The 25,675-nt window shown below is 40.8% G+C and overlaps 2 protein-coding genes across 3 annotated transcripts; one reads left to right on the plus strand and one right to left on the minus strand.

The window, feature by feature from the left end:
- Positions 1-247: 247 nt before the first annotated feature.
- Positions 248-3,193, plus strand: LOC310870897 (peroxiredoxin-6-like). Its single transcript, XM_083782260.1, has 5 exons — positions 248-370; positions 1,455-1,611; positions 2,253-2,402; positions 2,754-2,900; positions 3,038-3,193. The coding sequence occupies exons 1-5, from the start codon at positions 279-281 to the stop codon at positions 3,179-3,181; spliced, it is 690 nt and encodes a 229-aa protein (XP_083638386.1). The 5' UTR covers positions 248-278; the 3' UTR covers positions 3,182-3,193.
- A 2,561-nt stretch (positions 3,194-5,754) lies between these two features.
- fggy (FGGY carbohydrate kinase domain containing) lies at positions 5,755-24,681 on the minus strand. 2 transcript variants are annotated; one of them, XM_083782244.1, is made up of 16 exons: positions 24,572-24,681; positions 24,061-24,256; positions 23,458-23,569; positions 19,443-19,594; positions 18,800-18,888; positions 16,514-16,629; positions 15,993-16,121; positions 14,676-14,779; positions 13,602-13,709; positions 12,564-12,625; positions 11,906-12,059; positions 9,763-9,837; positions 9,472-9,592; positions 8,921-9,015; positions 7,341-7,402; positions 5,755-5,892 (listed from the first exon to the last, which is right to left on the minus strand). In XM_083782244.1, exons 2-16 carry the CDS (start codon positions 24,241-24,243, stop codon positions 5,811-5,813), a joined length of 1,644 nt encoding a protein of 547 aa, XP_083638370.1. In that variant the 5' UTR covers positions 24,244-24,256; positions 24,572-24,681; the 3' UTR covers positions 5,755-5,810. The 2 variants fall into 2 exon arrangements, with proteins under 2 accessions (XP_083638370.1, XP_083638369.1); XM_083782243.1 differs by having other exon boundaries at positions 24,061-24,253; positions 24,572-24,635.
- Between the last annotated feature and the right edge of the window lie 994 nt (positions 24,682-25,675).

A 25,675-nucleotide genomic window follows, 5' to 3' on the forward strand; every position in this document is an offset into this window, starting at 1 on the left:
TACTTTGACTTAAAAATCTGAACATGCCACTTCGTCCACTAGAGGGTTTCACCATATGGCATAAAGTTCTTTTTGACAAGCGACAGTGCAGCAGGGAGTAGGTAGAGTGGAAACTGGAAATGCATTAATGCAATACAATTCAACCCACAGGTTCCGCTTGGTTTTCTGTTTCTCCCCGTGACGTGACCTGGCTGTATGTGTCATCATCATGACTGTTAATCTAAACCTGATCGGCGGGCAGGGACAGTGATACAGTACTGCTGCTGGGTCGTTTAACGATGCCCGGACTGCTGCTTGGAGATGTCTTTCCAAATTTCGAGGCAGAAACCACCTTTGGAAAAGTGAAGTTTCATGACTTTCTAGGCGACTCGTAAGTACAGCAGCACAAATAGCTTATCCATATTAAAGCCATCTCATCAAGACCTAATTTGAGTGTTGTATGTGTGGTAAGTTCAAGTTGTGAATGTAGTTCCTGTTTAATAGTTTCCTCTCTTCTGCTTTTTATAGCATGAAGCCTACTGTAGGCTACACACCCTTGTTGTGTCTACTATATGGATTTGAATAGCATATTATGTGCTGGGTAGAAATAGCCCACCACAAGGGCTAGATAGATTGTGTTGTGGGCTCTTACAATTTAATTCCTGCATTCAACATTTGACTAAGTAGGCCTAGGCCTAAAAGTAGGCCTATATCACAATATTAGTGTAAAGATATATAGCTAAGCACAAAAAGTACAGCAAAAGCATAGTAGTCATACTCATTATGCAAGATGACAAATTTAAGAATAACAGTTTATTGTATTATTACTGATACATTAAAGTGTATAGCTAACGATGTTACTTTCCACTATGGCTTTGAAACCTACTCTAGCTTCATTGTGGGAAATCCATAGGCCACATGCACGCACGCACACACTGTATTGCCATGCTTATCTGGTTTATCTTATGATGGTGTGATGTAAGAAACATCAGGAAGTTGAATGAACCTGAACTCAACCTCATCATCACTATTGACACATTTCAGTGAGCCACATGTGGCATCCTGTCAGCTTACTGTACACTGAATTAACTCATCATCAGATCAAATAACCAGTGGTTCTCCAAGGTTCAATCAGGTTTAACCCGCACTTTAACTACAGTATAGCCTACGCCCTACGGTATATACTGTACATTGGCAATTTGAAAATAGACAATCTACAAGCTCTCACAAAGTGTCGTGATGCCAGTGACATTTTTTGAAAACATTTTAACAACCCACTACCCACATCTCATGGGGATCCCTTGCTGGCACAAAATATTTTCAGATGGGGGTCCACTGCCAAATACATACAGGTAGTACCGGTAGTATAGCCTATAATTTGGGGGTTCCCGACGTGAATAGGTTTGAGGTGAGGACCACTGTCATATACCTTATTACACTTGAGCACCTGCCATTGTCTCTCCTTCACTCTCTAGATGGGGGATCCTGTTCTCTCATCCCAGGGACTACACCCCCGTGTGCACCACAGAGTTGGGCCGAGCCTCTAGGCTTAGCGACGAGTTCCGTAAGCGTGAAGTCAAGATGATTGCCCTGTCTATTGACACCATGGAGGACCATCACGGCTGGACCAAGGTGTTTTCTTTACCCATTTAGACCTGAGGCCCATTCTAAATCCTGACCTAGGTTTTCTAAAAAATATATATATTTATTCAAAAGATTACAAAAAAAAGTCAAGACGGGAAAAAAAGTGTTCCCGTCTTGAAAGGTAAAAACCCCAAAAGGGCTTCTCGTCTCGTCATGTTTTTAAAAATGTACACCCTTTGTCAGCCTTCTGATTGGTCCCTGACTGACTAACCAGCAGCCTCTTTCTGCCTTGTTCCGCCCTGGTTCCACCTGGTTTATGTTGAATTTGCTAAAACACCATTTTTGGAAAAAACCTGTTATTTCAATGGTAGTGGATGGAGAGAAAGATTTTTGTCCAACCACGAAAGGGCAACCAATGGGTGCGAAGAGAGGCAGAACCACGGGCAGGACTTGACAAAGGGTGAATTGTTATTTATTCCTCAATTTTATTTTGTTACGCATTGGTATAGGATCGGTACTCTGTAAGTGTAAACAGACATTTCTTTATCATAATATCTGTCGTTTTTAGGAAGGTTTATTTTTATTTTTATTTATTTTTAGACAAGAGATTGTAGAGACAGCATATCAAATTAAACTGGAGGTCATTGCAATTATGTGTCATAATGGCCACATTTCTGTGTGCTAACCAGGACATCCTGGCGTACACCGGTGTGAAGGACGGGAGCTGTTCCCTGCCCTTCCCCATCATAGCAGACAGTAAACGGGAGTTGGCAGTGGCCCTGGGCATGCTGGACCCAGATGAGAGGGACAAGGATGGCATGCCCCTCACAGCCCGCTGTGTGAGTGTCCTCAAGCGCGCGCGCATGCACACACACACACACACACACAAACACACACCACAGAACGCGCAAAGCGTGCGAGTTGCCATGTCGAACGTTGCAAAGTTCGGTAGAGGCAACTCAGCCTCGTCTGAGTTGTAACCCAATAGCACAGAATCGTAAATGATGTCAAACCCGATCTCACCTAAACACGGTGAAATAACACGGAGTGGCAATTCCGTACATACAATACTAGTGAAAGTCACGCCTCCGTCGCGGTCAAAACAATAGTAGTGTAATATGTACGGATTTTGGGGTTTTCTAGGCATGCCAATCCGTGCTATTTCACCATGTTTGGGTTTTTGATTGCAGGTGTTCATCATTGGCCCTGACAAGAGGCTGAAGCTGTCCCTGCTCTACCCTGCCACCACAGGACGCAACTTTGACGAGATCCTGCGGGTGGTGGACTCTCTGCAACTCACAGCCCACAGGCGAGTGTCCACCCCGGTCGACTGGCAGGTGAGGAGGCCGACCACTCAATCACAGTTATTTTCTTATTCTTATTGCCACCAGCTATATGTTCACATGCAAGGAACCATTCAACTCTTTTACGTTTGAGAACCACCACTGCCCTGTCTATCTCGTTGACCCTGCAGGCTGGAGACAGTGTGATGGTGCCTCCCAACATGCCAGAGGAGGAAGCTGCCACTCTGTTCCCAGCCGGCGTCTACCACAAAGACCTGCCCTCAGGGAGGAAGTACATGCGCTATACACCACAGCCCTCCTACCACCATCACTAACACTACACTACATACCACTAAGACTACAAACTGTAACACTTGCAGTGCAAAGTCCTACCCCCATTAAATAAAACAAATACAAATTAAATAAATATTGAAATTCAAATATTTACAGAATGTTCATATTTCCATCGACCTGCCTCTTCTTGTACCGAAGCAAGCCAGCGACGAAGAGGATGAGGTCATGTGGAATTAAACTGCTGGCATCAAACTGATTGTATTGACTCAGGGATGTGTAATAAAGTAGTTCACCCAAAGAATTACTATAGATTTTCTATCAATTACTCACCTCATGAAGCCTTGAATTCATGTTTTTGTCATCAGTTAAGACAGGCTTGGGGTGAGAAATTGATATAAAATAAGTCATTTTTTTACTTTTTCTTTTTTTGGTGAACTACTTCCTTTAATGCCATGCCTGAGAATTCTCACTTTCTCAGACAAAACATATTATTAAGACATATACCTATTATTAACCTCTCCATCAATCAAAGCGCCATTCTATTTTTCTACTTCATAAAACAGTCAACAGAGGTGCATTATCTGTTGATACATTTCAAATATTCTTATATAAAAATATATATATGTTGTGACTGTGTGCAGTGCCACTGGCTCTGTTCTTGAGACACCTTCACTCAAGAGTCTGGTCGACTGGTATCAGATTTGAACGTTTGTCAAGATTTGAACGTTTGTCAGACGTCAGACAACAAGATGGTCCTGCTCAGACTAACTGGACAGGAAGTGCAGTACATTATCTGTGGGAGACCGAGCTTTAGATTAGATGATTGATAACTTTGATGCCACACAGATGGCTGAGTGACTTCTGGCACGACTGAACAATTGCTGACTGAACGACTGAACAATTGGGATTTTTCACGTACTGTATGTCTGCACAATGAATAGATTATTCAAATTATGGACTTCATAATCTCCGCACGGTCCTTTGTCTCTCTCACTCACTTGACTTCAGCTTAATCTGATAATGGTAGACTCCCCGTTCTGTCTCTTGTCCTGTCCCATCACTTACCCGGGGGGCGTCCCTCTACATTCTGCTGACTGTCAGACAGTCCGTATATACTATATACAGTATGTGGCATCTTCCCACCGACCCTAAAGTCTCCTGGCCAGAGGTGTCAGGTGTCAACGTGACCCTGCAGGATATTTCACTTTCCAAAACTAATTTGGTCATTGATTCACCAGAACCAAGGACGGTGTTTTCGATGAATCTACCATGCTTAAAATGGCGTTTGAAGTTACAGTGGGTTTATATAGGCAGGGGGCGTGTCTGATAAAATGTTTATCAAATATCTAAATACTGAATCAAGCAACTTAAAAACTGTCCGGGGTGTAAGACAAATTGTGATGCGATGTTTTGGGTTTGTAGATCTATATTCTTGGCATTTCTGTTCATTTATTTTTTTAATAAAAAGTGGCCTGTTCCCATCATCCCTAAAGTCTCCTGACTGTCACAGTGAAGTGGCCTGCTCCCATCATCCTGTGTCCCAGCCTCCTGTGTCACAGTCAGTTCTGCCAAGGATCAAAGGCAGTATAATCTCTTTACCCAGTAAAAGGAACGCCAAATCCAACACAGCTGAGGTAACAGGACAGCCTCACAACTGTGCTAATTAATAGACAGCGGAATATAGCATTTGCTTATTGATTTAACATTTCATTGAACTAGGCAGAAATAACACAATATCATTTACATTATTTTGTAGATTTTGAACAATAACACAGATCTTCTTAACTGTGAACCCACTGTTACGGTTATGACATTTAGCCAGTGACATAATGAAATACATTATATTCTGTACATATGCATAAATGTTAACTATGCCACAGTCCAGGTTCAGGAAAGGAATCCAAATGAGATATGCTTCTACAATACAATGTGCATGGTGTATTATTCTACCATTCAAGAATGCAATCTGCATAAGTCCCTGGGTTTCTTTGCAATTGTCTGTAAAGTATCATAAATCAAATGACTTAGTTCAACAATTAAGCTACAGTAGACCTGATATGAATTTGATTTGGGAACCTCCAGAGGTTCTGTTTTGCAATTTCAGCAAGTGTGGATGCTTCATGTTAAAAACTCATCGTTAAATACAGTATATCGTGGGTAGATTTAAGATTTTACAGTTATTGGTTCCATTTTCATGCTGAACAAAAAAAAAGCACTTTGGAACCTTAAGTCACAAATATGCTTAGAAAGATGTATTTTTTACCTAGGGGAACATGTTGAATGCGAAGCATTTTTAGCCCCTTTGGAACCTGTCTCAACTAAAAAACCTGCTGAGTGAGGGAAATGTTTTACTGTAGGGTACACATATTGAATAATGTAATGTTTCTGGCCTTTGCCTCTTCTGTCCTTCTGACTTCTTCGCACGACGGTGGTCACTCACACGTCGAAAGTAGCCAACCTTCAAGCTCACAATGTGTCGCAGACGCAGCACGTTGTGAGCATGTAGGTTTGCTATTTTTGATGCACGATAAATGCATAAATTAGGCTTCAGCGTGTGGACTCCTTGGCCGTTTCTCAATAACCATAGCCAAACCTTTGAAGTTCTGACTGGCTTCCTTGGTAGTTCTCTGCACATAGACCTGACAAAAGGTGTCCACCAGCAGCTGGCTTTCATGAGTCATTCATGAGGGCCCTGTACTCCCTCTGGTGGTCACACAGCGTCAGGAACACCTGGTACTTCTTGTCATAGAAGCTGAGGGCAGGGAGCACATGACCAACTATCAGTGCTGGAAAAAGTACTCACATGTTTTACTTAAGTAAAAATATCAATAATGCAATGTGGAATACTGTTACAAGTAAAAGTCCGGAATTAAAAATTTACTTGAGCAAAAGTACAAAAGTATTGGCATCAAAATGTATTTAAAGTACCAAAAGTAGAAAGTACTCATTATGCGGAATGTCCAATTTCAACTTATATAAAAAATATTTTGAAAATAGCAGCTCACACGAGCTTGGGGTGCAGTACGTTAGCTAGACTAGTCATTGGTCCGACAAACGACAACCCACCTCAAACCCTAACCTAACCATAACCGCAAGCACAGGAACAGGCGCTAGTTCGAGATGTGTCCGCATGTCGAACTAATGCTCCGTCGGATTTACATGCGGTCCCCACGAGCTTGTAGATCGGCTATTTTCAAATGACCGAAATGTATATAGGGTTGAAGTGGTTAGTTTATGTTTTGTTATATCTACAAAAAAAAATCTAATAATTGTAGTAGAGTAAAAGTATAACATTTGCCTCTGAGATCTAGTGAAGTAAAAGTAAAAGTACTGGAAATTGGAAATACTAATAATATAAGTAAAAATACCTCAAAAGTACTTAAGTACGGTACTTAAGTAAATGTACTTACTTACTTTCCACCACTGCCAACTGTTATAGCTATACTGTACACTAGTGTCAACCTAAACTAATAATACTAAATATAGAACGTTTAAAAAGCTTACAATTATAATGTTTTCAGTTTCCCTCTAGCTTGTGAACTTTCTTAAAATGTACAATGTATTTACTTTGCTTCTACTTGAGCGTTCACTTACACCATCATACTAGAACGAAGAGATTTCTAAATGAATGGAAGAGGTTATATATCAAATTGTTATTCATGAGAAATAAAATGCACAGAAATTCCATGTCATTGTATTAACCTTTTTTTAAATGTACCGTTCGTACAAAAATATTTTAGAAAAATGTTCCTACCGCCTGCGACTGTGTGTGTGTGTGTGTGTGTGTGTGTGTGTGTGTGTGAGTGTGTGTGTGTGAGTGTGTGTGTGTGTGTGTGTGTGTGTCTGTTCATTCAATGTTAAAATGTAAGTATCAAACCGCCGGCGTTGTGAACATTAAATAAGTAGTGATTACTGTAGTATTAGACCACATTTTGGTTGTAACAAACCATTTACTATTTAAAATAACAACATCCATGACAAAACAAAACCAACATTAACGCATACCCACCCACTAGCCCTGAGGGGAGAATAGACTTGTAGAAAAATGTACGATAATAAACAATACTTACAAAAGATTATTAGGAAAGAAACCATATAAAAGAAGCTAAAGAAGAGAGAGGAAAATTAATCAATTGCAGTTAAAGAATTAATATATAAAAGAAAAGGGTTCCAGGTTCTAGAGAACCCAGGCTACCTCACCTCTGCAGTTCATGATCCGGTTGGATAACTTTCCCCACTTTAGCCATTTTCTCCATTGCCTCCTATTGTGCACAACGCGCACACGCACACGCACACACACACACACACACACACACACACACACACACACACACACACACACACACACACACACACACACACACACACACACACACACACACACACACACACACGATGGTTTGGGAGTGAGAGAGTATCAGTGTATGACTTAGTACAGTGCATTGGCTCTCTTTTGATAGTTTGAAAACTTTATTAAGAGTTTGTAAAAAATAAAAAATAAAATGGTATGGTATGGTGGCACAGATATATACAATATAATACTAAAAGGATAACCCAATAAGCCCAGGGCTTATTTCCATTGCGTCTCTCAACTGCCCTGCACCAGCCATGCACTGAAAACAGAACATCTACAAACTGCTGCCTATGCCTTTGCGGCCGATGCCCCCAGGCTAGAACAGCCTTGCTTTGAGCGTGAATATAATATCTGATATGTTTTGAATAGCTAAATAAACAATGCAGATTTTACTGTGAGTTTGTATATCTGCTATTTATTTTTTTGATCGTGACACACACTCATATAAATAAAGTCCAAAATGACACAGATGCTTTCCCGGTTTTAAAGGGTTAAGACCATTTTTCCTTGGCTTTATAGTACCGTTCTACGAGCTTGTAGATCTGCTATTTTTGAATATATATTCTTTCACAGTGAATGTTTTTAACTCAAATATTTGCTTCTGGGGGGGTCACTGAAACAACACATTTTCAGATGGGGGTCCGTGGCCAAATACAGATCATTCTGTGGGTCCTTGACAAGAAATATTTTGAGAACCACTGAAATAGAAGAATAGAAAACTTTTAGGATTTAGAAGACTTTTTCTTTTTAATCCTCAGTCCTAAATGGGCTAAACGTACTTTATAAATAGTGTGATTTGATTTGAGCTTGTAGATCTTCAGTTTTTCTGCCGTGCGACAGTGACACGCAACTAAGTATAAATTAGGCTTAAATGGAGCATTGAACCAATCAGTTCACTCAGTGAGCAGCAGAAGCTCCAGAGATCGGAGACAGCAGCAACTGTGCGGACAGTTATGTCTGGAAAGGGGCCGACAGGTGCACCCTAGTCCAAACAATACTGTGCATTCTTATTTTTAGCATGTCTGGCTTAAGGGCTCGCCGCTCCCCCTTTGCACTGTAGACGGTGCCAGCCAGATGCCAGCAGAGGGATTACGTATGTTGAGTGACCCAATGACAGATTTCATGAAAAGCAAGCCCTCACTAAAGCTCAAACCTCCATCGGCCAATAGGGCAGCCCTGAAGTTGAACTGAGCACCACCGAGTAGTCGCTTTTACTTCGGGGGTTGTGCTCGTCGCTTTTCATCATATAACTAATGACATAGTCGTCATCACATCTTAATCTCACACACACTTTATTGAAATATTTAACGAGCACACTACTATTTCCAGTTCTGCCACAGCAGGGGGTAGCATAGAGAGCATAGAGAGCTTCACGGTGATTGCAGTGTCTTGTGTTGTGTGTGTGTGTGTGTGTGTGTGTGTCGACCTGCACGGTGCTGTAGTCCTTGGATGCACAGGCTCCCAGGATGGCTGCTCCTACCAACACAGCCTCCGTCTGGGCAGGCAGAACCTGAGGCAGCCCTGGACAGACAAAAAAGAAAAAAAGGAAACAACAGAGAAGTGAGGAGGAAAGTCTGTGTAAAACCGGGAAAGTATCTGTGTCATTTTAGATTTGAGCTATATAGCAACAGAAAACTCAAAAATAGTTGTACAAGCTCGCAGCGGGGCATGAGCTTGTATCTGCTATATTTGAAAAAACTACCGGTAATCTTCTCTTCTGGGGTCTCCCTAGTCCCTGGCACAAAACATTTTCAGATGGGGGGTCCGTGGCCAAATATACATATCATTTTGGAGGTCCTTGACACCAAAAACATTTGAGAACTACTGATTTAGAAGGCATTTAGTAGAATGGATAATGAGCCTCGCTCAGGTCTTAATGGGTTAATTGGGACATAATAGTTTTTGTACAGCAACAGCATACGGTTAAAACACCATATTGATTAGTGATTTAAAAAATGAAGTCACCACATTTCATACCTGTGGCGTTGGCGTGGACCTGTACAAACAGAGGGTTTTTGCTCAGGCCTCCGCACAGGAAAAGCGTGTTCACATCATGTCCTGCTCCTTTCATGGCCTCCAGAATGTGCCGTGTACCGAGCTGAAACCAGAGAAGAGACATGAAAGAGAGCGTTACGACATGAAACCCAACACAGCCTGTCATTATGGCCAGCAGTGACGTAAGAGGCATGGGGACAGGTAATGGCACAGGAGGTGTTAAGTGCAATGTAATAAGCATGTAAGGTGAAACGCGGAGCGCGTCAAACTCACAGCCAGTGCCTGGATGGTGGCCAAATACAGCAGTGCCAGGTCATCTAAGGTTTGGGACAGCGTTAGGCCCACAACCTGCAAGACAAACATTACTTCACATTGTTCTCCGTGTTTGACATTCACATTAAAGGAGAATTCCACGCTAGAAGGCTTTCTTACCTTTATTTGTAGTTGTATTTGTATTTCCCCTAATATAAGCCCTCAATGGGGGTTGGGTTTTTGTGCGAATTCGCTTATTTCCATTGAAATAAGTAGTAAAGTGTGCCGCTTGGGATACGGTTTACATTATGAAGAGAGGATATATACAAAAATATATAGATTTTCGAGTGATGGAAATAAGCGAATTAGCACAACACCCCATAGTCCCATTCAATTAAATGCAATTCAATGCAATTCACTGAGGGCTTTTGGTAGGGGAAATAGCCAATAATGCGCTTTTGCACAAAATAACACCTGGACCTCTTTGGTGGGGACGTAACAACTACAAATAAAGGTAAGTCGATCCTGCTTACACTCCACAGCGTTTGACCGGTTTGAGCCCGCCTACCTTTTTATGCCATAGCACCCTATATATTTAGATTAATACAAAACATTGATGAACATGATAAAGTATGTATTATTTTGGATTAAGCTATCCACTAGCAAATAAAGTTAAATTAAAATCAAGGATTTAAGTATATTTTGATATGTTTGTACTTTTACTGAATTAAACAAGAAATGATTACATAGTAATAATGTGTCAGGTGAAGCAGGCGCTGACTCCGTTGTACCCCTTTTTGGGGGGGCAATAATAATATTATTATTATTATTCTTTTAGTAACGTGTATGTTTCTGTGTCGCAACCTCGCGGGAATCCTAGTAGGATTCTTTTTTTTTCTCTCATTTTTTATCCCACGATTTTGTAACCCAGTTTTTCTTTTCACCCAGTGCCAATTATCTAATGTAATCCAGGCTCTACACTTCCTCTGCCAACCTGGGGGGGCAGCGGACTGACCTCATGCCTCCTTCTATGCATGAGGAGTCCAAGCTGCTTCTTTTCACCTGATAGGATTTTGAAGGACGCGCGCGCGACCCGTCCTTGCAAGACCCGTAACCTGTGTGTTGCTGATAGACAGATAATCGATCCGATTTTATCTAACTGCGCGTCACCAGGCTGTGAGCTGGCTGTCTGCCACGCACCCCCCACCACGATGGCATTGGCTGCGCTTGGTTTGAAGTTGGCAGACAAGGCAGCCAATCAGGATAGGCCTTCAGTATGACTAGGTCGCGAATAGGTCGCTTACATTTCGTGAGAGTTCATTAGTCAGGTTTCACCTGACAAAAAGCGGAGTACTTCTACTTCCACTGCATTTCGATCTAGGTTAAGCTAACATTTCATCAGCAGTCATCAGCAGGGGTGGCTGGAAATATGTTAGCGAAGGTTTCTCAAATGTATCTGCCAAATTGACAGATTGCCATCATTTGGAGAGCCGACGACTTTAATCTAAACATCTAGCATGCTGGTTAAATATTTAGTGTCTGATGGGGAGATCTGATAGCTGAGTTAAGGCACATACCCTGGTTCAATTCCCAGGCGACAGGACCATTGCTGCAGATCACTGCCCTACTCTCTCTGGGATCCCTGTATGAATCTGTCCAATGTACCTATCAAATAAAGGCTAAAAAAGACACCCAAAAAAGGCCGGTGGATTCTGATGCTTTTTACTGAAATGGAAATAAATGGCGTAAACATAATAACATAATATGATACCATGCTTGGCCATTGGACTCATTATAATCCCTGACATGCATAAGATTCGCTACCTGCCCTGGTTGCCTCAGTGGCGTTTTTATTGTTGTTCTGGGAAATAGCCAGCGTGTATCTGTAAAAGATGTGTGCATTAAAGAGTATACAGGACTATTTCTACACAGCAAAATCAGCAGGATGTTTCTGTTTATAGCCACTACCTCATTTCTTATTTGAACCATGGTATTATTCGACGAGAATGATTGGCCCATTTCTCTTGCTTTCTGACTGGAGTGACATTCCCCTGTCCTTTAGCGTAATGAACAATCAGTCCCGGAAGCATTGAGGTGTGTAACTGTGACAGAAGGCTGCCTGCCTGTGAGTCATGTTAACACAGTGTGTCCGGCCAGTCCTCACCATGCCCTTCATGGCAGGGTCGGCCAGAGGGGACCTGTTCCCATGGAAGTCTGGCCAGAGGTGCAGGTTGGAGCCCAGCCGGTCCACAGCGCAGAGCTCCATCGTAGTCAAGGTGGTCAGGTGGTTGTTCAGGTAGCTGAAGATGTTCTCACCACTGATAGGAAACATGGGGATAAATAAATGGTCATTGGATTGGATGAGGTATAGTGCGTTCCATTTGGTTCCATCTGTACACTCTCAGAGTTACAGTAACACTGTGGATTTTAACTGTGTAGTAGTTGTTGCAGATCTCAGGCAGTTTATTCCAGAGAGTAAAGAACAGGTTTATGACTGAATGCACCATCATCATAAGATTGACATTTTATCCTAAGGTACAGTTAAGCCCAATGCATGCTCCGTCGCACTCCAAGAACGGCTGAGAAGAGCAGACCTACAAGCTCACAACGCGTCGTACATTTGACGCGTTGTGAGCTTGTAGGTCAGCTATACTTAGCGCGCGACCAAGTATGTAATCAGGCTTCTGGGGAGACCAGTGTCTGGTGATCTGGGAGGTCTGACTGGTTTACAGGCAGTGAGAAGGTCAGTTGAACACATGACACATGACCTAAAAGTAGTAAAATGCTTCTTAGAAGTCTAGCCCTATCGACATTATCCTGACCTTTGTTTTGCCTGTTCCTGGAGCTGGCCGTAGGCTGGATGGCCCTTCACCATGTGGTCAATCTGACAGAGGATTGACACAGTCAGTCACTTTAGACTGGACAGAATCACAGAGAAGACATCAGGCATGGAGGAGTAGGTCACCCAAAAAAACATATTTTCTACCAATTACACACCATTGCATGGAATTGAATTCATGGAATTGAGTTTCCTACCAGAGACTCAGTCGGTCATCGGACCGTTCAGGAATGTGACAAAAACAAGACAATCTTCATGAATTCAAGGTTTCATGGGTTGTGAAATTGATAGAAAATAATAAATCTTTTCGGGTGAACTACTCTTTTAAGGCTTGTAGTGCATGCACTGAATAAATGTTTTCGAGTAGACAGACAAGCCAGATCTAACACTCAGCATGACAAGCAGCTCACAACAAACTAAAAATATACTATTTAAATATAAGACATATACTGTACAGCACACAACCACACGTCTTTTGGTTTGCCATTTTACTATTGTGTAATAATGTTGTAATAGTGAGAGTAGAGTGTAGAGTGAGTTCTATGAACTACTTCTTCGAGACTGCAAATGGGTGGGGAATATTTGTGGTGTGTGTGTGTATCGAGGATCTGAAGCCTGATCATACACTTCATCGTACAATGGCGTCACACACCGATCTACAGTCTCACAACGCGTTGCATCACGCTTTGGTGTGAGTTTGTCAATCGGCTATTTTCAGAGAACAAGGAAAAGGAAAAAAAGGTCACCCGTTTTGAACTATCCATATCCCTGTACAATGTACCCATAAAACCATAAGAGTGGTTAACCTGAGACCATATGATTAACCCATTTTGGGCGGGAACCCCTTTTGGTGTAAGCATTATGTTATGCTTTAGCCATTGAAAAATAGCAGATCTACAAGCTCCTCGGTGGCGCGCTACGAGCTTGTAGGTCTGCTATTTTTTTTAAATCGAAGAACGACTGACATAGAAACATAGCTTTTTCAGAAAACTTAACGGCAGCCAGAGGCCAGTTAACTGACCAGTCTGCCTGTAGCACTCTGTCCTCCCTCATTGAGCCACAGATCAGGAACCATGGCGGACCGGTATGGTCCCCACACGCCTGGGACAAACAGTGGCTCCTTGCTGATCTGAAACATTCACCAAAAAAGACAGTTATCGCACACTAACGGTCCGTGCACTTAGTCCTAATGCAATGAAATCTATAACATGCACACAGAAAAGCATTGTGAAACTGCTAACATTAACCAGGAACTTTTCTAATCAACCCCTTGCCAACATAATCTAATATATCTGACAATATCTCAAGCATAATACATTATTGGGGAATTAATATCATTCTCTATGGGGGAGTGGTTTAACTTACAGTACTTGTATTCATAGATTGGTTATCTATCTACAGTACATCTTATTCAGTCTAAAGTGGTCAAAGTTGCCAAGTCCTGTTGAAAGGGGGTTCATTCATAAAAGTGCGTTGAGCATACAGTATGATCTGTTATTGAGAACCGTTTGGCGGGTTGGGAAGTCATACTTAGGCATAGAGAGATATTGTGTGTAATTATACACACAGCACACTTTGTGTGTGCACTTAAACGCACTCGTCTCACGCACGCATGCAGACGCACACATTTCTCTCACAGAATTGAATTCTGGAGCGTCCAGCCACACCTAGTTATGTACTGCACCATGTTGACTCTAGAATATACCCTTTTTAATATTTAGTACAGTACTAGTGTTTTAGCACTAGTGGTTATATTATGGTTCAATATGTGTGGATTAGTTCTGGGTGATATGACTTCAAATCAACATCACGATCATCTCAAACCTGTCTTTGACTCGATTACGATTAATGACAGATAAAAATTAATAAATAGCAGATCAACATTTTCAGCTATTTCCATGGGCTATGTTCACATTTTTTCTCCGCCACTGCTTCTCGGTTATTCGGTTATATGAGTCGGTTACTGGTTAAAAATATCGGTTTCGATATATTTTCGGTTGCCTGGCCCTAATGCACATGACACTATTGTCGTTGGAGTCTGGAGAACAGAGTTTTTCATTAGTCACTTAAGAGGCAACGTCCCCAAATCACTCACTGCCATGTGACAGGATGACGTTCCACAGATCACTGCCATGCGCAACGTGATTGGCTGATCCTCACATGGCAGGTGAAGGCCTTTCACATCTGCACCTATCACACCTAGAAGAAACCAAACGAATGACAAGCTAAATGTATCTCAAATCTCAAGGTCTAAAGAGCATAAAGCTCAGTTGTTATTTCTTCCATCATATTCTTACTGTTTGTGTTTGTGTGATTAGTCTCTCATTTGTTAAGACCTAATGCAAAGTAGTTTACCAGTGGTTGGCACCCCATGAAGGGAGGGGGGGATTAATTTGGCCCCTCTGGGCCCTTTGAAGTAGGTCTCTAATAGAGCTGCAACTAGCGATTATTTTCTTAGCAATGTTCTATCAATAACTAATTTGATTCATCAAATAATTTGATTTGTTTAACTGTATTTATTATATATGAACTAATTGATATTCTAATACATTTTGTATAATCCACTAAATAGATTAGGATAGTTAACCATTTAACCGTTGTACAATGTACAAGGTCTGCAACCTTCACACAAGGTTCAGTGGTGACACTAAACTGCCAGAAAAGGGTTTGCCAAGCTAGCGTTGAGTTGCCAGTCAGTGGAGCAGGAAGGAGCTACAGGGGAGTACATGGGCGTGACGTGTATTACAGCCAAATAGTGCAGAGTGTGTCCACCTCTGACTGCTACAACAATGTGTGGTCTGCAGAGGTCACGGCAGGGGAGGTCAGAGGTCCAGAGTTCACCAGCAGTTTAACTCGCCAAACAAAACCAGATGGGTTTCTGTGTGCCAGAGGGGAGCACAGACAGACTGCTGATGTGCATTTTTACAAGAAAGAAAGAAAGAAAGAAAGAAAGAAAGAAAGGAAAGGGAATAAAGAAAGAAAGAAAAGAAAAGAAAAGAAAAGAAAAGAAAAGAAAAGAAAAGAAAAGGAAAGGAAAGGAAAGGAAAGGAAAGGGAAGAAAGAAAGAAAGAACTGCATTGACAATAATCAGGATACATCTGAGCATCACTCACACACATACATATATACATATGTATAAAATAAATCGTCCACTATTCCGGCACTAACATCCGTTGAAAATAACCGATCTACAAGCTCACAACATGTCGCTCTGTAGATTTTGTGCTTATATAGTTATTGTCAAGGGAAAACACAGCAGGCTAATATAGAGCCCCTGGGAATCCAGTCAAGTAAGTATAGGATTTAAGTGGTTAAGTCAAGGATGGACTAGTCTAAAAAATGTGCATAAACTGCAAGTATGAGCTAATGTCAAGGGTTGTCTAAGCTTCGTCTGTTTGTGAAACATGTTTACCTAGTCCTCCGGCATGTGCGTCGATAAGGGAGGCGCCCACTGCAGTGCCTGGCTGCAAGCCCAAATAATCTGCAGCCTCCTGGGTGAGACCCTGACCCACCGGGGTCCCTGGAGGACACGTCACACTGCCTGTATGTGCAGAAACATCTTACAATTTAGAAAGCCTGCAATATGCATGGGCAAAATATGATCAAATATGTTCTCTCATCTTTCATTATCTGTTGTGTTCTTATAATGTAATATGTAACTACCATGGTGACTACATTTGACCCTCGTGGGTGAAGGTGATGAAGGTCTATCTATTTATATTTGTATGAATAGAATTGATAAATATACAAATTTGAATAAAGTTGGAAGGTACTTAAACGCCATTAAGAAATGGGATTACACACTCATTATTACATGTACTAAACTATGACTAGTATGATTATTATGATTATTATTATTAACAGAGCACTAAACTAAAGCAAAAAATTAAATAAGACATTTTTGTTGCTAATCTCATCTCTTTTCTCATTGACCTATTTTGGAATGGTCGTTTTCCAAGAGATCCTCTAATCCGACGGCGGTCCAGAAGCTGTCATCCCATCCTTGTGGAGGACAGTATGTCCATTTACACACCAGCGTACATAAGGACCTGTGGAACCATGAAGACTTTACACACCAGCGTACATAAGGACCTGTGGAACCATGAAGAATTTGCACTGTAACCTGTACTAATAACCTCAATGCCATCATATGCAGTTCATTATAACACATGACATGTCTTGCCTGTGGCATTTCCGAGTAGCAGTGAACTTTTTTTCCACAGGAATCAGATACTCCTGTTTATGTGTCAGACACATTACATGTATATTACATAACTCATCATAACCACATGAACTCTAGAGTCCCTATTCTGGGGGTGTCATAATAATAATAGGGAAACATTGAAAAATAGCCAGCGTAATTAGCAGATCTCCGAGTTCACGTCGCGTTCCAACACAACGCAGGGTGAGCTATTTTCCACAAAGAGATTTGGTGTCGAGGTAAACCCCAGGGGGACCCTCATCAACAAAGAATATGGGTTTAGTGGTTGAATGAAGGGCAACTTCGCTGATTTTTGAAGATGAGGATGACATGTAATAAGGGGTGCAAATGGTTCATATTTACCTGTTATCCTATAGTTTTAATGTACAGATTATAATCTTGATAGAATATTGTTTAGACAGATTTTTGGTTTACTCAAGTCGTGATCCTAGATTACTGAGACACTACAATGTCTCTCTGCATTTTATGTATGTGTTTACCATGCTTATTGTAAAGTCGTGCTGGTTAAATTGTAAATTGAAATTGTATATACCGTATATATATGTGGGCATATCTGTACTGTATAGTGTGGGGAAAAAACACCATGAAGTACATATTCTGTGAATTTCTCCACAAAATGCAGAAGTGTACACACCCAATGACGTGACGTCGACAAAAAGTCCCTTTACATTTCCCACTGTGTTCTGTGTCTCAAGCTGTTGAAACACAAAATGAATGATTTACACATGTTCTCCTCACCACAGAACCCCTCTAGTCTCCAGGAGCTATGACGTTTTATTTTTATTTCGTTCATCACCATCAGTAGCTAAAACAATGGTTCAACTTCTCAGGGTTATTTAACTGAGAGGATTGTACAGTGTAGACTGGGGTGACAGAGATTTATATTAACATATATATATAGTATATTGTCTCCTAATGAAGTACTTCTAAAGCTTTTTCATGCCAAGGCCCACCAAATTGATATATAATTGGCCCCATCTGAAAATGTTTTGTGAAAACGACTTAGGAATATCTATCACTGACGAGCAATGGTCTACATCTCAAAGGTTTGTGCACTCTTCTTCAGTATGTGCCAGGCACGGTCTTATACAGTTTAAAATATTACACAGGTTACATTTGTCAAAGTAAAAACTCAGCAGAATGTATCCAAATGTGAATCCAGCCTGCGACAGATGTGGCCAGTCGCCGGCCACTCTAGCTCATATGTTCTGGCATTGCACTAAACTAACATCATATTGGCAAAGTATATTTAAATCACTGTCAGACATTGTTGGCAGGCCTTTTGACCCGGATCCACTGACAGCAGTTATGGGAGTCAGGGGGACCGGGGTCAAACTGTCTACTTTCCAATATAACATGGTGAAATATGTGACTCTACTGGCTCGCAGACTGATACATGGCAACCCTTCATTGAATATTTCAATAGGTGCACGCTAACCCCTCCTACACAATAGATAGCACAATAGACAATTGGAGTGTTTTTTCTTTATTTTATTTTTTTCTCATTTAAAAGAAAATGTCTGTAATTCACTTAATTTACAACAACATGTTGGGAAAGTTTGAGAGCAAGAGTGTCTGTCCTGTTGTCTGTTTTGTTTGTCTGTTCACACATTGTTTAACTGTTTTTTGTTTTTTCATGTTCATGTTTATGTCTTTTTTATTATGTATTGTATGTGGAACATTTACATTGCCTGTTATTTCTTTCATTTTATTTAACAGAACTACTCATTATCATTGTCGATAATATTCTGATGTTGTCATACAAAAAATGCCTAATAAAAACAGTATTAAAAAAATAATAATAATAAAATGTATTGTACCATGGGACCCCCAGAAGTGAAGATTTGTGTGTGGGGGAAAAAATCTAATTTATGGTATGCAAAATCTTCCAATACATTAAAGATTTATTTTTTAAATATTAAAAAAGCAGATGTATGGGGACCACTTGAAATGGAAATATGTTGAGAATCACTGATCTTCTACAGACACTCACTCACCTTGTCAAAGAGCCCGTCGCCTTCCAAGAGAGGAAATCTGGAAGGTCTAAGAAGTGTGCGGCTTCCTTCCAGCAGGAGTCCCTGAGGTTCTGGCACAGAGGGAAGGGGAAGTGATGAGCAATGAACTCAGTGAGCGGCAGGTCAGCTCAGCCATGCAGAATAAACCCCACATGGACACGCTGCTGCTGCAGCGCAACAAAAACAATGTCTTCACAGTGTCTTGGTGTCTGCACCTATTCATTTAGGACAATAACACGCCGACTGACCGCAAACACAGTATCATATATCAATGAAATATCCATCATATCATCGATAATATATCATATATCAATTTAATTCTATCCATCTATCTATCTAAGAAGGCAAAAAGGGCAACTATGGTAAAAAGTGTAAACAATGCTCACGAGATCAAGACATGTGAGAAAACACCAGACAGCACAACATTGGTTAAAGTCAATGTTTCGACCTTGAAAGGTCTTCATCGCCCTGATGAAGACCTTCCAAGGTCGAAACATGTAGGTATATTGTATAAGGCTGTTACTCTTTTCAACTCCCGAGTCCCCGCATCGTCTGTTGTGTTTTCACATTATTGTATTATTGCATTGAATACGTTTTGAGTATTAAACTGCGACCTGTCTTCCACCTCTTTGAGCCAGAGGAGCTTCGGGGGCTGCATTTCAGGTGACATGACCCCTCCCACCCGCCTCAGGACGGCATGGCCGGTGGCGGTTATACGGGCCGCCTGCTCTGCCGCGCGGTGATCCATCCACATGACCACATTCCTCTGGCCATCTCCTGCAGTCAGACGTGAGAGAGATGTGTATCCCTGCATTCTATGCATCAGTACGTAGAACTACTGTACATTATGCAATCCAGAGCAACTACCTTTAACCCGTTACCTGAGTCCCATTCTACAAAATAATGCCTTCTAAACCAGTAGTTCTCTCACACTCAAACATAGTAGAAGTACAAGCTGTGAGCTTGTATGTCTGCTATATTTTAATAGCCAATGCTAAACTCTCACAGGACACAGGACACATGCTTTCCCGGTTAAACACATTTGAAAAACACTTTCTGGGTTAAACACATTTGAAAAACCTCTGCTACTCGTGCACAATTCAAAATTTTGGAATCCCACTTGGGTTACCACAGAGGTAATATATAGACTTTAAAGAAATGGGAAAACATATTTTTGCCCAAAGATAGGTAATAGATTATAAGATTATAATATACAGTAACAGTATATATGTTTTCTTTTATTACTTAATTATTATTCTTTTTTATTTGTTATTGTTTTGATTATTCTGTTTTACCTATAATGACCCAAATACAGGATGCCAGCACCATTTATTTGATTGAGCGTGCATATTAAGTCCACTGACAGTAATGGTGTATCGTGTGGAGGTTACTATGCATTCGACCATTCGTTTGGGAGAAGCCAACCAAGGCCCCCTGCCACAACACCCCATCTGGACAATCAATGGGAAAGGTTCTTCCTTACCCCATGACCAAACTTTCCATTAGGTTTTATGATGTTCAAACTTGAGTTACTTGAGTTTTTAAGAGCGTCCCGTCGGGAGTGTTTTACTGTCTCTTTTTATGGTTAGGATAGCCACTAGCTCTAATTTAGCCACTTACCAGACACTAGTCCAGAGTTAGACTAGCCACTTGAATTGCACTAGGCCAAGGTTTTTCAGCTCAAGATACCTAAAGATAGTTTTGTTGTCTCCCCATGATACAAAAATACATTATGAATTAAACACTTAAAGGACAACTTTAGTTTTTTTCAACTAAGGTTCATGTTTTAGGTTGTTATTAGAGAAACTAAAAAGGTGAGTGTTAATTTTCTTTCATTTGCTGCTTTCTTTCGTTTTGGGGATTTTAGCAGTTTTTGACAGGGGGGCGGGGGCATTCGAGCATGGGGCTAAATATGTATTCTTTTACAAAATATTATGGCGATTTATTTTTTTATTATTTACTATAGTCCTAATAAACCCCAAGAAATTACATCTGGCCACAAAAGATCACAGGATCTACTGAATGTGTCAAACTGACATATTGAGCCTATACACACAGTATAAGCCTTCCCCCAGTAGGCTACCTTCACATTCAGTAGATCCTGTGATCTTCTGTGGCCAGATGTAATTTCTTGGGGTTTATTAGGACTATAGTAAATAATATAAAAATAAATCACCATAACATTTTGTAAAGAAATACATATTTAGCCCCATGCTCGAATGTCCCCGCCCCCCTGCGAAAAAGAGCTAAAATCCCTAAAACGAAAGAAAGAAGCAAATGAAAAAAAAATAACACTCATCTTATACTTTCTCTAATAACAACCTAAAACATGAACCTTAGTTGAAAAAAACTAAAGTTGTCCTTTAAGCCCTGGCCTAAGTAATGAAAATAGCAATGCAACATATGTTGTGAGCTTGTATGGTTTTCTCTATTTAAAGGTATATTCAGTGATTTCACTTAATTCAAATATCACTTATTTTTTTGTTTTGTTGTGATAATCCTCCCTACTATAGTGTGCTGGCCATATAAGGAGTTCCTCCCTGTCCCCAGTTAACCCCTGGGGGTCAAAAAACCTTAGGTTTCGTTTTTGACTCTCTATCCTGATTGGACGAAAGGCTGGGTCCCACAGCCAAAAACGAAACCTAAGGTTTTTTGAGTGAAATCACTGAATATACCTTTAAGAAATAAATAAATAAATAAAATATTTCAGAAAGTCTTGAAACATTTTATTTTTGTTTATATGTTTTGAAATATAAATTTCATTGTTTGTAGGAAGTTAAAAAAAGGGGGGATATTTACTCATGACCAATAAAAATATGCCTGTGACCCGAAAATGGGATCCGGACAATTGTTTTGGAACACTGCACTAGGCTACCTCTTGCTGGCAGTGGAACCATAGAAAGATCTTATTATGCAAATATGCACCTACTTACATTTTGAGCAACTTTCTGCACCTTCATGGCATTCATTCTATTCCGTTTTTTGGCAGTAATTAGATTTTACTTTCACAGCTAGATCTGTACTGGAGATTGCTTGGCAATATATTGTCCTTAATTCAGTTTCTGACAGGTTAAGTGTGTGCATGGAAAAGTAACTTTCAAATCAGCTCTCTTGCACCAGACATTATTTAACACATTGTCACCTATTGTCAATAATATCCAGAAGAAATACCAGTTTCTAAGGTTGTGATTTTCAAGTGAAAATGTAGGTCTACTGTTGTTTACAATAATGCATGGGAGGTCGATAATGACATCAGTTCCTTGTGCTGTGTGGACAATTAACAACATCACATCCTGATTTGGTCAGTGTAGGGCAAATCTCATCTCTCCGGCCAAACCGCATGTAAACTGCATGGGCTGTAGTCAGTGTAATCAGACAAACATGTGAACACATTTCCTACCTTTAACCAAATTACATACAGTAATGCTTTGTTTGTTTCTTTATGTGATTGTGAACAATTGTACATAATGTAGCAGACACAGTGGTTCTCAACCTTTTCAGACCGTGATTATTTTCCTTTTTCATTCACTTTACTGTCATCTAGGGATCCCCTCAAAATCCTATGTGTCAAAGGTCCCACACACTAGACACAGCCTAGTGTCAGTCGAAATAACATACTACTCTAAATAATAAAATGCCATCGCTGTGTGAATGGTACGTGAGAGACGTGTCTGCAACGTGTTATGTGTCAAGTCTGTGTGAGTGACTTGTCATGGAATGTAGGTCACTGTGCAACCTGAAGTCCTGGGCTGCAGCTGGCTCTCGGTGACACCTCAGCAATTTCACTTTCACTCTCGCCTGCTGTTCAAGGTTCTTTATTATTTGTCTCCCGAGGAAGAAATGTGTCTTAGACAAAGGGCCCGCATGCAAGCGTAGCCCTTATGTCCATGTCGCAGTGCAGCGCCAAATACATCTTTCTTGAAACATCAAAGAAAAACATAAAGGGGGGGAAGACAACACATCACATTTCTGTGCAGGCACGTTTCTGGGGTTATGTCAACTGACCATATTTATATTTTATGGCAATTCCCTTGGACTTTTATTTCCTCTTTGATATACTTCATTGTGTTTTATTTATTGCTGTTATACTGTACTATTGCATTGTAATATCTGTTACAATTACTGTCACTTTAAAGGTAGGGACTAAATTAAGAAAATAAATCTGTACTGTTACACAAAGTGCTATTTAGATGGAAGATGATACTGAGGCGAGGGATTTATAAAATAGGAAGAAAGTGTTTTTCTGCCAAACATTTTGTGAAAAGCCTTCCTGTTTTGCTTTCTTAAATTTTAATATCAGCACAGATTTACATAATTCTCAGGTTAGGATGTGAATTCTTATGGAAGATCAATTCTTATGGAAGATGGACAGGAAAGACGGATAACGGAGAGACGGGGAGAGACATGCAGCAAAGGTCGTCATGAATGGGACTCAAACATGTGGCGTGCTCGTGCTGTCAGGCCAGAGCCTACAGTATATAGTATGAGGCATGCGCCTCAGTGATAAGGCAGAAATGTGTGTGGGGAGGAATCAACCGCCATAACAACTAAATTGGGGAGAAAAGGGGGGTACAATTGTCTATTCTAAATGTAAAAATAAATACACCTGGTCTGAGCACAGTTCTGTGTCCCTCACTCACCATCATGGTTAACAGGCACAGGCTGGAAGTTCTGGTCCAAAACCACTAGAGAACAGGTGGCATCGAAGCCAATTGCTCTGACCCGGCTTCTCTCCACACCCTGGGTAACTCTCTGAAAGCAATACACACAACATAGTTATGTTTTACTTACCCAAGCCATGCTACTCGTACGCCAAGTTGGCAGTGCCCGGGATCAAACCCAGGCCAGAACCCTGCAATTCAAAATTGAGTGCCCTATTGTTGAGCTACCCAGGCTTATATTGATTCAGATACTCATTGTTGATGCACATATTGATATATGTCCAGGATTTAGTATACTGTACATTGCAATTACACACACATTTCAGTCAAGGGATCAATAATGTTTTATTATCTTATCATATGTTGACTATGATTATATTTAAAACCTAAACCAAAAAATAGAGGTACTTTATTTGCCTACTAAGATAGTTAATAGATAATTTGGTTCTGATTGGACCAGCAGTTAACTCAGACAGACAGACAGACAGACAGACAGACAGACAGACAGACAACACAAAACAAAAATGTGTAATGAACTTAAATCAATTGACCACCAGACCATTACTGAATACCATATTATACCTTTACAACAAGGCAGCATTTCTCCCAGATCTCTGTGGAAGACTGGACATAGTGGTCAGACAGGGGTTCCCAGATGCTGATAGGTTCCTCCGCTGTCATCTTCAGCTCGCCATCTCTGGTGACCAGAGCGGCCCTGACGCTGGCGGTGCCAACATCCACCCCGATGTAATAAGACCCAGCCATGTGGAAAGACCTGCTGAATGGATGGATGGATGCAGCATGGATGGAGGAGAGGAGAGGTGAGAGAGCTCATTAAAAAGGAACATTGTTTTGCAATGTCATATAATGCCGCATCGTCTGCTGATTGGATGACTTTAGTCTGAAGGCATTTGGATTTATTTTTTACCGGTGCGCTTGATTTAGCCTATGCTTCGTCGTACAGCAGTGTATCTGATAGACGAGCTATCATGCGGATTCTGCCGATTATTTCTTTAGAAATGCACGAATAACAAACTTCAGGTTGGCCTACAGCCAAATCGGATCTCGAGTGTTTTGCACCTTCAAAACTTACCAACAGTACCAAGTATTAAATGTTATGACAGCAGAATAAGCATCTTATGAGTTTCAGAGTTCAGACTAGCATAGCAACTGTGTGCACTGTGCGCTGAACTTTAGTTCACAACGGAACGCGAAAGTGACCAAAAGGTACCCAGTCGCGCGTTTTGACACTACTGATTGTTGTTTTCTAGTTTTATGCTCTAGCCTACAGAACATAGCCTACTAGTCTAAATTGGCTAATAAGGTTTGATCTTTATATTCCTATTTTCTATAAACTTTTATTAAACGTTTTAATTGTATTCCAAATGTCTTATTATGCTCTTTTATGCTCTTAAATTTAAATGTAATAAACTTGACAGAATCTAAATCACATGAACATCATCTATTATATGGTATGCATAGCTACTAGCTAGCATTATTATCTATCAAAGTTATGCACGAACATTACTATAATGCCAAACGGCCCTTAGTTTCCCCGATTCAACCCAAATATGCCATCAACAATGTAATAATAATAATCAGCAACTGTATAATCTACATATTCTTGTCACCTATTCTTCTGTTTTAATTTATTAGAAAACACAGCTGTCCGAATGAAAATGCAAAGCAATTGACATTGTTTGGGCCAACGAAGAATAACAAACCTATAAGCAGCTGAACAGGAAGATAAACAGATGGTTGATGTTTGAAATCTCATCTCCTCTCTCTCATGCACGCACGCACATGCACACACACACACACACACACACACACACACACACACACGCACGCACGCACGCACGCACGCACACACGCACGCACGCACGCACGCACACACACACACACACACACACACACACACACACACTCATCCATTTCGCTCTGTTTGTTGTGACAGGGTGGGAGAGAGAGAAAAGTAGGAAGAGAGACAGAAGAACTACTAAGAGAGGGTGTGGCAGGCGGGCAAACAGACACAGAGCAGCAAGTGAAAAAGAGCTCTCTCTCGTTTCACGCTGAGTCTCATCTAAACAACACTCTGTTGACAACTCAACACATGGAACATGTCTCTCTTTCTCTCCATATTTTTGCTCAAATGGAAGGGTGTGTTTGTTTCCACGATCACCGGTCCCACCCCTGT

Source organism: Protomyctophum parallelum, assembly GCF_964188405.1.
Source record: "Protomyctophum parallelum genome assembly, chromosome: 14".
Taxonomy (NCBI): Eukaryota; Metazoa; Chordata; class Actinopteri; order Myctophiformes; family Myctophidae; genus Protomyctophum; species Protomyctophum parallelum.